General features: G+C 50.8%; 1 protein-coding gene across 4 annotated transcripts in view; it reads left to right on the forward strand.

Moving 5' to 3' along the window:
• The window catches only part of LOC136965315 (mitogen-activated protein kinase kinase kinase kinase 4-like), a 64,778-nt gene that overhangs the window by 26,954 nt on the left and 25,349 nt on the right, over positions 1 to 12,475 (forward strand). For all 4 annotated transcript variants that reach the window (XM_067259425.1, XM_067259433.1, XM_067259440.1 and 1 more), the window contains exons 3-11: positions 5,013 to 5,069; positions 10,185 to 10,310; positions 10,722 to 10,832; positions 10,920 to 11,010; positions 11,265 to 11,395; positions 11,480 to 11,534; positions 11,680 to 11,758; positions 11,987 to 12,162; positions 12,402 to 12,474. In XM_067259425.1, the coding sequence (XP_067115526.1) occupies positions 5,013 to 5,069; positions 10,185 to 10,310; positions 10,722 to 10,832; positions 10,920 to 11,010; positions 11,265 to 11,395; positions 11,480 to 11,534; positions 11,680 to 11,758; positions 11,987 to 12,162; positions 12,402 to 12,474 (899 nt within the window). The remainder of the gene's footprint in view (positions 1 to 5,012; positions 5,070 to 10,184; positions 10,311 to 10,721; positions 10,833 to 10,919; positions 11,011 to 11,264; positions 11,396 to 11,479; positions 11,535 to 11,679; positions 11,759 to 11,986; positions 12,163 to 12,401; position 12,475) is intronic.

The raw sequence follows: 12,475 nt of genomic DNA on the forward strand, positions 1-12,475 counted from the left end.
TTGGTCAAATAAATATTTAAGCAGTACGGTAAGTGTAGTCTTTGTGAGACATACATAGATACATGCATACATACATACAGATAGATAGATAGATAGATAGACAAACAGACAGCTAGTCAGATAGATAGACAGATGGAAATAGTTATGACTCAATTTTCTCGGAGTACAGGACAGCTTCATAGTTAAGTAACTGCACAATGTGAGGTCACTTTTATCACCTTTCTCTAGCAGCGCCTTCCCACGCACACGCACGTTTGCACACACACACACAGACATACACACACACACACATAGGGATGCACATACACACACACACACATAGGGATGCACACACACACAGACATAGGGATGCACACACACACACAGAGACATACACACAAACACACACAAACAGGCACGCGCACACACCTGGACACACACACACAGACATAGGGATGCACACACACACACACAGACATACACACAAACACACACAAACAGGCACGCGCACACACCTGGACACACACACACTCAGTGAGAGGCCTGGTGGGCTGTTGCCAATCAGCTAGGATTTATTTTCACTTCAAAGACGAGTTTGAAACCCAACCTCAGGAAGGAGAAGAAGAAGAGAACGATCGAGGGAGAGACAGAGAGAGAGAGAGAGAGAGAGAGAGAGAGAGAGAGACTGAGAGGGAGAGAGAGAGACTGAGAGGGAGAGAGAGGGAGGGAGAGAGAGACTGAGAGGGAGAGAGAGGGAGAGACAGAGAGAGGGAGAGAGAGAGAGAGAGGGAGAGAGAGAGACTGATAGGGAGAGAGAGAGAGACTGAGAGGGAGAGAGAGAGACTGATAGGGAGAGAGAGAGAGAGACAGAGAGAGGGAGAGAGAGAGAGGGAGAGAGACTGAGAGGGAGAGAGAGAGACTGATAGGGAGAGAGAGGGAGAGAGAGAGAGGGGGAGAGAGAGACTGATAGGGAGAGAGAGACTGAGAGGGAGAGAGAGAGACTGAGAGAGAGAGAGAGAGAGAGAGAGAGAGAGAGAGAGAGAGAGAGAGAGAGACTGAGAGGGAGAGAGAGAGGGAGAGGGAGGGAGAGAGAGAGAGAGGGAGAGAGAGCGAGAGGGAGGGAGAGAGAGAGACTGATAGGGAGAGAGAGAGAGACTGAGAGGGAGAGAGAGAGACGGGGGAGAAAGGGAAGGAGAGAAAGACAGGAAGGTAAGGAGAGAGTGAGGAATGTACGGAGAGAGAGAGAGAGAGAGAGAGAGAGAGAGAGAGAGAGATTGAGGCAGGTAAGGAGGGAGAAAGAAAGAGAGATTGAGATAGAGGACAGTAAGGAGAGAAACAAGGAAGAGAGAGAGAGGGGGAGAGAGATGCTGCAGGGCCAATGGGAGGACAGGAGGAGAGAGTAGGAGGACAGTAAGGGAACAGAGAGAGAGAGAGACAGAGAGGAAGGTAAGGTGCGAAAGAGAAATGAGAGGGAGGGCCTCATTGAGAGCTAGCCTAAGGCTGACACTTAGTAGATGCTCGTCACAGCCTGTCATGATGTCAGGGGAGCCACACAGGTGCTGCCGCCATGTGTGTGTCTGTGTGTGCGTGACTTTGTTTGTGTGTGTGGGCTTGTGTGGGTGTGTGTTTGTGTGTGTGTGCGAGTATGTATGTTTGGTGCGTGTCCGTGAGTGTGTTTGTGCGGGGTGTTAGTGTGTGTGTGTGCATTTGTAGTGCGTGTACGTGTGTAACTTTGTGCTTGTGTGTGTGTGTGTGTGTGTGTGTGTGAGAATGAGTTTCTAATAGGGACTCATTGAGATGATAAAGACAACTTGACACACTCTTTTACCCAGACTGGTGAATAACAGCTTAGATCAGCAAAAAGCCTCACCTCTCTCTCTCTCTCTCTCTCTCTCTCTCTCTCTCTCTCTCTCTCTCTCTCTCTCTCTCTCTCTCTTTCTGCCTACTTCTCCCATCTCCTCTTCGGTCTCCTTTCTCTCCCTCCCCTTCCCGCTGGCTCTCCTCTACCAGCCCCCCTCGCTCACACTGCTTTGCGCTTGAACCAGCAAATTGTTCAAAAAGCCCTTGGAGAAAGGAATGTGTTCTACAAATTCTCAAGGTGAGGGAAGGGCCAGACTGAATAGGATATAAAGTTATGAGTACTGATTAAAAGTGTGGGTATGTTTGTGTGCGTGTGTGCTTTAAGTGAACCTTGGTGTGCACCCCAGCCCCAGAGGATGACTTCCATCAGCCTCCATTAAGAGGCTGGCCTCCATGTTCCTCCAGTGTGTGTTCCTCCATTAAGAGGCTGGCCTCCATGTTCCTCCAGTGTGTGTTCCTCCATTAAGAGGCTGGCCTCCATGTTCCTCCAGTGTGTCTTCCTCCATTAAGAGGCTGGCCTCCATGTTCCTCCAGTGTGTCTTCCTCCATTATACCATCGCTGCTGAGTCATCCCTTAACCCTAACCAACTGGCAAACACACACACACACACACAGGCACACACACACAGACACACACACACACACACACAGGCTGTCTCGTGGTTGAACAGTGTAAGACTTGATGTTGATTAGTAGTTTCATTTCTGCTTGGGTAGAGGATGAGGCAGATGGGGTCTGTTAACATGGGTGTGTGCGTGAATGTGTGTGTGTGTGTGCATGTTTGACAAACATTAATCCCCCCAGTCATTCGACAGCTCTCAAGATTACCCTCCCCTCTCTCCTCCAGACAGAAACCCCCACCGCCCCCTCCCAGCTCAGAAAGAGTTGGGCTCCTCATCTCTGATAGTTCCTCATCCCTTCCTCAAGCTTCCTTGTGGAGTGTCTCTCGGACTTCCCACCTGACCACCTTACATGTACAGAGAGACTGGGACAGAGTCCGTGTTGTAGGAGTGGGTCAGTGTTTAAGGTGCGTTCATACGATGGTCTTTCAGGCATATCCACAGGCAGCTACGGGCGGGGCAGTGCTGTGTAGCAGGTGGTTGGGTCCTACTGGGGTCCTGTACTGGGGTGCTAGAGGCTGGTTGCTTCCTGGCAGAAGGCCCCTTCTCCCAGTAGGGTGTCTTTGTCACTGCCTGTCTCAGCAGAGATTTTAAATCTGCCGAATGGTCTGCCAAATCCCCCGAGGGAACGGACAATCGCTTTCTCAATTACACACACGCACACACGCACACACACACACACACACCTACATTCACACACGCACATGCAGACTAGCTTTCTCAGTCACACACACAGCTACACACAAACCTACATTCACACACGCACATAAAGACTAGCTTTCTCAGTCAGACACACAACTACACACAAACCTACACACACCTACACTCTAACTGTGTCTGTAACACACACTCGCATTCTCCTTTAAACACACACACACACGACAAACACACCTGTCTCAGGCCCGCCAGTTTGTGCCCATGCTCTGCCACCCCTCCCCTCGTTAAACGCAACGGGGGGCCATGGGCGTCGTCATGGTGACTGCTCGTCGCAGGACGGTGCAGAGAGAACAGCATTGTGGGAGGAGGACTGACGCGGAGCAACTCCGAAGCTCGACGCGGACATATGGTCCACACTGCCGACGCTGTCTCAATCTCTCTCGCTGCCTGTTTCTCCTCGTCTTTTTCTTCTCTCTCGGTTGGTCTCTCTCCGTCTCTCTTCCTGTGTCTCTGTTTCCTTTTGCCTGTCTGTCTCTGGGAGTAGATGTCTCCAGCTGCCCCAGTTGAACTGAACAGCTTTCTAGTCTTCTCCTGGGCCCTTGCAACAAAGCCTTGACCTCCTCATTAACTCCCCCCCCCCCCCCCCCCCCCCCCCCCCCTCCGGTTAAGCTGAAGTGGGTTAATCCCTCATCAGTCAGCCCCCGGACTAGCCCATCTCAGACAGGCGGGGGGGGGGGGGGGAGGGGGGGGGGGCAGGTCCAGCTCAGGTATCGCCAGCCCAGTTCTCACAAAGGAAACCCAATCCTGCAGAGGTCTCACAGACCCCAGCACCCCTTGTGCACACACCCTCCCTCCCTGATACACGCACACATACACCCTCCCTCCATGATACACACACACAGACACACTCCCACACTGCTACACACACATACACACTCCCACACTGATACACACAAACACACACATACACACTCCCACACTGATACATACTCCCACACAGACACACTGATACACACACTCTAATACACATAGTACCTACACACACACACACACCATGAAGTTGACCCTGTCTGTCTGGCAGTATTACTGCAGCAAAGGGGGGGCCCCTGTGTTCTGCTTCCTCTGTGAAAGAATGATGTCATCCCAGTCTGCAGTGGTTAGCACGGTTAGCATCGCCAGCTAATTTGACTCTTTCAGTAAGGCACCTCCCCTCTGCCAACTCCCTACCTCGCCTGTTCCACTGTTGGTCTCTGTAGCCACCAGCTCACTTTAATGAACCTTGGTGTGTCCCACCAGGGCACGTCTGGAGAAGGGTTACATACACAAACACTGACAGATGACAAGGTCACAGTGACAGAGGGACATGGGGACAGAGGGACATGGGGACAGAGGGACATGGGGACAGAGGGGCAGGGGGACATGGGGACAGAGGGACATGGGGACAGAGGGACAGGGGGACAGAGGGACAGAGGGGACATGGGGACAGAGGGACAGAGGGACATGGGGACAGAGGGACATGGGGACAGAGGGGCAGGGGGACATGGGGACAGAGGGACAGAGGGACATGGGGACAGAGGGGCAGGGGGACAGAGGGGCAGGGGGACATGGGGACAGAGGGACAGAGGGGCAGGGGGACAGAGGGACATGGGGACAGAGGGGCAGGGGGACATGGGGACAGAGGGACAGAGGGACATGGGGACAGAGGGACATGGGGACAGAGGGGCAGGGGGACAGAGGGGCAGGGGGACAGAGGGGCAGGGGGACAGGGGGGACAGGGCTGGAACGCTGGAACGAGCTGTGTTGTTGTTGTGTTTGTTCAATATGTTTCTCTTTGTGAATGAGCTGAAGTGTCATCTGTTAACACCCCCCCCCCCCCTTCTCTCTCTCTCTGCTCAGGGCCGACATGTCAAAACAGGACAACTGGCCGCAATCAAGGTCATGGACGTCACTGAGGTGAGCTTTTGCCTGAGATATGGTGTGAGTGTGTGTGTGTGTGCGTGCGTGTGTGTGTGTGTGTGTGTGTGTGTGTGTGTGTGTGTGTGTGTGTGTGTGTGTGTGTGTGTGTGTGTGTGAAAGAAGACAAGGGTGAGAGTTCATGTACTGTGTGTGTGACACGGAAAGTGAAAAAGAGAAGGGCAACAGAGGGTGACTGTGTGTGTGTCTGTGCTTTCTATATATAGCTATTTCTCTAGGCTATGGTTTGTTTTGCTGACCTCATCACACTGTACACCAGAGTGACACAACATATCTAGTCTCACATCTCCAAGTTTGTTCAGTGTTCATTAGAGAGGTGTGTCCTTTGGGGACATTGGACAGGCGTACACTGTACATCTCAGACATAGACATAATGTTAGTGTCCCCAATCCAACACAAGATTAGTGTCCCCAATCAAACATAATGTCCATGTCCTCACTCAAATCCAACAGGGTAAGAATCTAGGTTTTACCCCCCTGTACACCCACCCCCCCTCCTCCTTCAACCCCCCAGGAGCAGCTCTCTCACCCCTGCTGAGTAGCTGCTCCCCCCCCCCCCCCCAGCCACACACACTCTGGACCCCTGGGTGGGGTTTAGCACATCCAGACTCTGATCCAGGTTAGGCCTCCTTCTGAGAGCCTAACACACAAACTGCCTCACTCTCAGCGCCAAGTCCAGCCTGCGCTCACTACCTCATACTCATCCACCGAGTCGGTATGTTTTCCCTCCCAAAATAGGCCATGATGGCAGGCAAGTGAGGGGAGGGCCATATCTGGGAGGTTCAGGGTGGGCTTGGGAGAGACAGAGTGTGGGAGAGAGTATATGTATAGGAACGAAACATCTGTGTGTTTGGGAATGTGTGTGTGTGTGTTTGGAGGGGAGGGAGTGTGTAGGGATAGGGTGAGTGTGTGTGTGTGTGTTTGCCACAGCGGCGTTTCATAAGCCCTTACTCATATCCGATGAAGTCAGATCCCATGTGTGAGTGTGTGTGTGTGTACTTTGGAGGATGTGCAGAGGTGTCTGGTGTCGTCCCTCTTCTTCTCATGCTTTGCCACCCTAAAGGAATCTTAATCATGAGCGATGAAACAAGCACACCCACACACAGGAAACATTACAACCGTTTCCTGCTGTTGTCCTTCCTGAAGGACAAACTAGTCACCCCCCCAACCCCCAGGAGTGTGGGATCCTGGTGTCTTCTCTACAAAAACGACAAAAACACTGTTGTTTGGTCTAGTCGAAAAAACATGGCATCCCACCTAGTCTCAGATACATGTATTTATTATACAGTATACCTTCATTGGGAGTGAAATATTCAACGTTGAAGAGACTGGTGAAGAAGAGAATGGCAGTTAGAGAGGAGGATGACAGGCAGATAGGAGGATGACAGGTACAGATCACTGCGAACTGAGGTGACGAGGAAGAGAAGGCTTGACGGTTGTGGAGTGTAAACGGGACAGCCTCTCCATGCTGCGTGTCCCTAATGTAAACAAGCCGCCACAGAGCAGTAGCGGTAGACAGAACACACAGGGAGTTTTGCTGTTGCGTTTTAAGAGGGTCATTTTCTCCAAGCGCAGCCGTTAGTAAACAAGCGTTCCACTTCGCCTGAGCACCCGGAATGACCGTTGGGGGATCTTGTTGACTTTAGAAACCGATTTTCATCCCGTGCTATGCTGTGATTGGTTTGCGGCGGACGCTTGTGGTCACATGGTGTTGTGGTGCTCGTTCAGCAGTTAGTCCTCCAGGCTACGTGTCTCCTGGCCCAGAGGGCCGTGCGTCTGGTCTGCTTTACAGCTCAGCAAGATGAGAACGGTGCTTCTCCAGCTCCTCTCTCTCTCTCTCTCTCTCTCTCTCTCTCTCTCTCTCTCTCTCTCTCTCTCTCTCTCTCTCTCTGTCTCTCTACCTCTGTCTCGCTTTATCTATGTATCTTTCTCTCTTTCTCCCTATTTCATTCCCCTCTCTCCTTCCCCTCCTTTTTCATCTCTCCCTCTCTATTTCCTCATTCTTTCTCCTCCCTTTCTCTCTCTCTTTATCTCTCTCTCTCCCATCCCTCTCTTTGTTTCTCTCCCTTTCCTCTATCACGCTAGATATTTTTGCTCTCTCTCCCTCTCAACAGCCACATCTCAGCATATGTTCCCTGACCCACATTCCATTTCCTGTTTCACATGCAAAAAGAGAGAACAGAGAGAGGAGGCGACACAGGGAACGAGTGATGGGAGGAGAAAAAGGTAGATGGAAGGAGGAGAGAGAGAGAGAGAGAGAGAGAGAGAGAGAGAGAGAGAGAGAGAGAGAGAGAGAGAGAGAGAGAGAAAGGAGGGACCCAAAGTAAAGCAGGCAGAACGAGAGTGAAAGAAGAGGAGTGTGTTGTTCTCCTCAGAGCAGGTTCAGCAGAAGTGCAGTGGGATTATGGGAGGGGAGGAGGGAGAAGAGGGCTTTCCACGGTCTCCTCGCCTCCCTCCTTCCTGCTCTGCTGCTCCTCTCTCTCCCCCCTCTCTCTCTCCTCTCTCTGCTCTCTCTCTCTTTCTCTCTCCCCTCTCTCTCTGCTCTCTCTCTCCCCTCTCTCTCTCCTCTCTCTGCTCTCTCTTTCTCTCCCCTCTCTCCCCCCTCTCTCTCTCCTCTCTCTGCTCTCTCTCTCTTTCTCTCTCCCCCTCTCTCTCTCTCTCTCTGCTCTCTCTCTCCCCTCTCTCTCTCCTCTCTCTGCTCTCTCTCTCTCTCTTCTCTCTCTCTCCCTCTCTCTCTCCCCTCTCTCTCTCTCCTCTCTCCTCTCTCTCTCCCCTCTCTCTCTCTCTCTCTCTCTCTCTCTCCTCTCTCTTTCTCCGCTCTCTCTCTCCTCTCTCTGCTCTCTCTCTCCTCTCTCTCTCTCTCTCTCTCTCTCTCTCTCTCTCTCTCTCTCTCGCTCAGTCTCTCACTCATTCTCTTACTCTATATTTGTCTTGTCAGTTGCCCACCCTCTCTCTAACTCAATTTCTCTCTCTCCAATCCACTCTTTCAACCTCTCCCTCTTTTTCTTCCTCTCACTTTTTCCTTCCCTCTCCATCTCTCTCTCTGTATTTCCGTCCCTATCTCTCCTTTCCCACAATCTCTCTTGTGCTTCGGCTCTCTTCCCCTCGACATCCCGCGCTCTCTTTGAATTTGCGCGTATAATGTATTAGAAGAGCTAAATCTAATATCACTTTACAGATAGTGTTACATCATGTTCCCATCTGAAAGTGTTGCCCACGGTGTGTTCGTCTCAGAGGGTCCTTAGAATATTTGGTGTTTCATTAAACCTGCCTTCTGTGGACATCTCTCCAGGGCTGTGTATGATGGCTGTTCCGTTTTGTGGTGTTAAAATCAAGATGTCCGCCTCCATCGCCACCATTTCACAAAAACAAACGACAATGAGTAGCTTTAGGATTGCTCAAGTCCTGTTCCGGGGGAGTGTGAGAGAGTTTGTGAGCAACAGAGAGAGAGAGAGACAGAAAAGAGCAAGCGACGAAACGCCAATACAAAATGCTGAGGAGAGAATAGGTGAGATAGAGGAGAGAGATGATGTCATTGAATGAGTGTCTCCTTGCCTGAGCAGCTGTAACCTAGACCCCCCATGCCTCCACACACATACACACAAACACACACACACACAGACCCGGGGTGTGTGTCTGGCCATGTGTGACAGATTACTTTGAGAACTCCTGTGAAACCCGATGAGGCTTTATGACTGTGACACGAAGAAGGTATTCAGGTCTGACTGACTGCGTAATTGTCTGGCTTACTGACTGTCTGACTGGCTGGCTGCACAGCACATTTCAAACACCTGGAGTGTTCATTCTACTTATTGAGTGTTTTAATACTCAATAAAGAGTCCAATCTCGTGAGATGGACCTTTAGAAGAACTCCTGCTGTTAGACAAACACAATTTGCTGTGTGGCTGTCTGACTGACCCACCACAGATGACCATTGGAATTCCGACACAGTTCAGTCTTAAAGGTCAAAGTGCACATTCCCGACTGGTCTCATGACCTCCTCAGGAGGTCTATGTGGAGGACACGCAGATCTGTGTGTGTAGTGACAGTCAGGCCCCCTTTCACATCCAGCCTGTAAGCCTTCACATGTCAACTGGGGTGAGAACAGCTCAGTTTGTTGGACAGCTTCATAAGGCCACCATCCCCACCTCTCCGTAAGTCGCAGTGGATAAAAGTGCCTGCTACATGAATACATTATTAGTATGAAAACACCGTCCGGCAACTTCAAAACTCCCCTCCGCAATCCATGTAGTGCCCTGCCTGTGTGTTAAATCATTCAGCCCCGGTGGCCCGGCTTATCTCCCCCTGGTAGGCCGGGGTAAACATCCTGTCAGACAAGGAGAGCGGCTGTGTTGGAGGGAGCGGCGGACCCAGCGAGACGCCGTAAATGTCAAGGATTGGACACGAGGAGGGAACGGAGAGTGATGTGCAGTGTACATGGGTTCACTCCTCCCTGCTTGCTTGTCTTGATAAATCTGGGTGTGTTTGTGCGCGTGTGTCTGGGAGTGTGGGTGTGGGAGTGTGTGTGTGGGAGTGTGTGTGTGTGTGGGAGTGTGTGTGTAAGCGAGATGAAAAAAGAGTCTTTTAGTAGTCTTCACGATTCAAATGGTGTCCTGTTTTATGGCCACGCTCTTCACAGACATGTCAAATGCAATCACTGAAGGCTCACACGCAGTGATTGAATGCTCGCACCCACTGACAAACTCAACGAATGGTGGAGTTCTCCTGGTGTGTGTGGCGGAGGGTGACTTTATTGTTGTTGTTTGCGTTGTCCTCCTTACCCCGCCGACAGAAACACCCAGGTGTGGTTAACAGCCATGTTGGATTGTTACAGCGCCATTACACTGGAAACTAAATTATGCTCTTCAAATTGTTTGTGTGCGTCTGGATGTGTCTCAGTGAGTGGATATGCAGTTGTCGGTGGGTTTTGGCCGCTGATAGTGTGTCTGACTTGGACAGTGAGGAAGGGAGATATGTGTGATTTGTTACGAATCACTCCGTTACCTCGCGGAATTACTTTTCCTCCCCTCCAGGGCAATGGGAATTTGTTCTCTTCCTGTAGTAATTCTTTGTGTGTGGTTTGTGTGTTCTGCAGGATGAAGAGGAGGAGATTAAACTGGAGATTAACATGCTGAAGAAGTACTCACACCACAGAAACATAGCTACCTACTATGGGGCCTTCATCAAGAAGAGCCCTCCAGGACACGACGACCAGCTCTGGGTGAGACACAACACACACACACACAGACAAATAGACACAGACACACACACACACACAGACAAATAGACACACACACAGAGACAAATAGACACACATAGACAGACAAATAGACACACACAGACACACACACACACACACAGACAAATAGACATACACAGACAAGGGGAGAGCGAGACACAGAGAGTTATGTACAGAGCCGCAGATAAAGTGAGAGATTTATCTCCAGTAAGTTCGGAGAGAACAAAAACCTCCCATCGTAGCTTTTCCTAGAGAGAGAAAGAGAGAGAGGAAGAAAGGGAGGCCAGGGAGTCGGGCCCCCCGTCTCTCAGCTCCACACAGCTGTGTGACTGACTACATTCTCACTGGTGTAGTGTGTGTTTGCATTTACCACATCTCCCTGTGTCTCTGCAGCTGGTGATGGAGTTCTGTGGTGCAGGCTCCATCACAGACCTGGTGAAGAACACCAAGGGCAACACCCTAAAGGAGGACTGGATCGCCTACATCTCCCGAGAGATCCTGAGGGTGAGTTCCCATTTGGGTCAACCCAGAAGCTCGACCGATGCATGCTGGGACATGTGGTTTTATGGGTGTTTCTGTGTGTTTCCTCAGGGCCTGGCTCACCTGCACGCCCATCACGTGATCCACCGTGACATCAAGGGTCAGAATGTGCTGCTGACGGAGAACGCAGAGGTCAAGCTGGGTGAGACTCTCTCCTATCTGTTCTGTATCCCGGTTCAGTGAAGAACAGTGGAGAAGCTGAAGTTAGAGAACTTTAAGATCCCAGCAGAAGATCAATGGAATACACCTACTTTGCATTCTTGAAATAGAAATTCTCTAAGCTTACTTATTTCGAAAGACTGGTTCTGACCCATTCAAACTGGTGCTCTGGTTCTGCTTTCAATAGACTGCTTTTAACTGCTTGTAATTGATTCTGACTGGTTCTCTGTGCTCCAGTGGACTTTGGTGTGAGCGCCCAGCTGGACCGGACAGTGGGCCGCAGGAACACCTTCATCGGCACACCCTATTGGATGGCCCCCGAGGTCATTGCCTGTGACGAGAACCCAGATGCTACCTACGACTACAGAGTAAGAACACACGCTACACACACGCACGCTACACACACACGCTACACATACACACGTATACTCATTGTGTTGTCTGTCTTGCAGAGTGACTTGTGGTCTTGTGGAATCACAGCCATTGAGATGGCAGAAGGAGCTCCTCGTAAGTCAAACTACCTTTTTCCAGATTGCCACAGCTAACCACAGCTAACACCCTCGTCTGTACACACAACTGTAATGCCAAACCTGCTTCGGTCGATCTGTACTTTTTGTGTTTTGATCTGTGTGCGTTTGCTCCTGTCTTCCAGCGCTCTGCGACATGCACCCAATGAGAGCGCTCTTCCTCATCCCCAGAAACCCGCCTCCTCGACTCAAGTCCAAGAAATGGTGGGTGTCCAAAGCTCCTGCTCTGCCCACAACTATCTGATGCACTGTCCAACCATCTCAAAAGAAACCTAAGAATATTTCCTCTCTTCCACTTTTCCACCCCTATCTCCTTACCCCTGCCTCTCACTGTCCTCCTTCCTTCGTTTCATCCATCCGTCTCCTCCTACTCTTCATCTCTTCATATCTTTTTCCATTCCCTCCCTCTCTGTCCCTCCCTCCCTCCTCCAGGTCCAAGAAGTTCTTCAGCTTCATCGAGGGCTGCCTGGTGAAGAACTACACCCAGCGTCCCCCCACCGAGCAACTTCTGAAGCACCCGTACATCCGGGACCAGCCCAACGAGCGGCAGGTCCGCATCCAGCTGAAGGACCACATTGACCGCACGCGCAAGAAGAGGGGCGAGAAAGGTAAGCTCCTGGGAAGGGTGGGCTGTTGGCGTCACTGCTGTAGTCTGTGAAGTTAGAGAAAACCTTGGTCCTACCATAGTTTTTTCTGCTCCGGTAATGTTATCATGTGTAAGATGTTAGTTTGACTTGGATTTATTGAATGTAGAAAGCCTATTAGCAGATTTATGTGCGATTTTCTGAATCGTCCTGAAATTTTCTTTTGCATGTAATTATCATATATTTTTCCTCTTCTTGTGTAGATGAGACGGAATATGAGTACAGTGGCAGTGAGGAAGAGGAAGAAGAGGCTCAGGAGCAGGAGGGAGAACCAAGG

This window comes from Osmerus mordax, chromosome 2, assembly GCF_038355195.1.
Source record: "Osmerus mordax isolate fOsmMor3 chromosome 2, fOsmMor3.pri, whole genome shotgun sequence".
Classification (NCBI taxonomy): Eukaryota; Metazoa; Chordata; class Actinopteri; order Osmeriformes; family Osmeridae; genus Osmerus; species Osmerus mordax.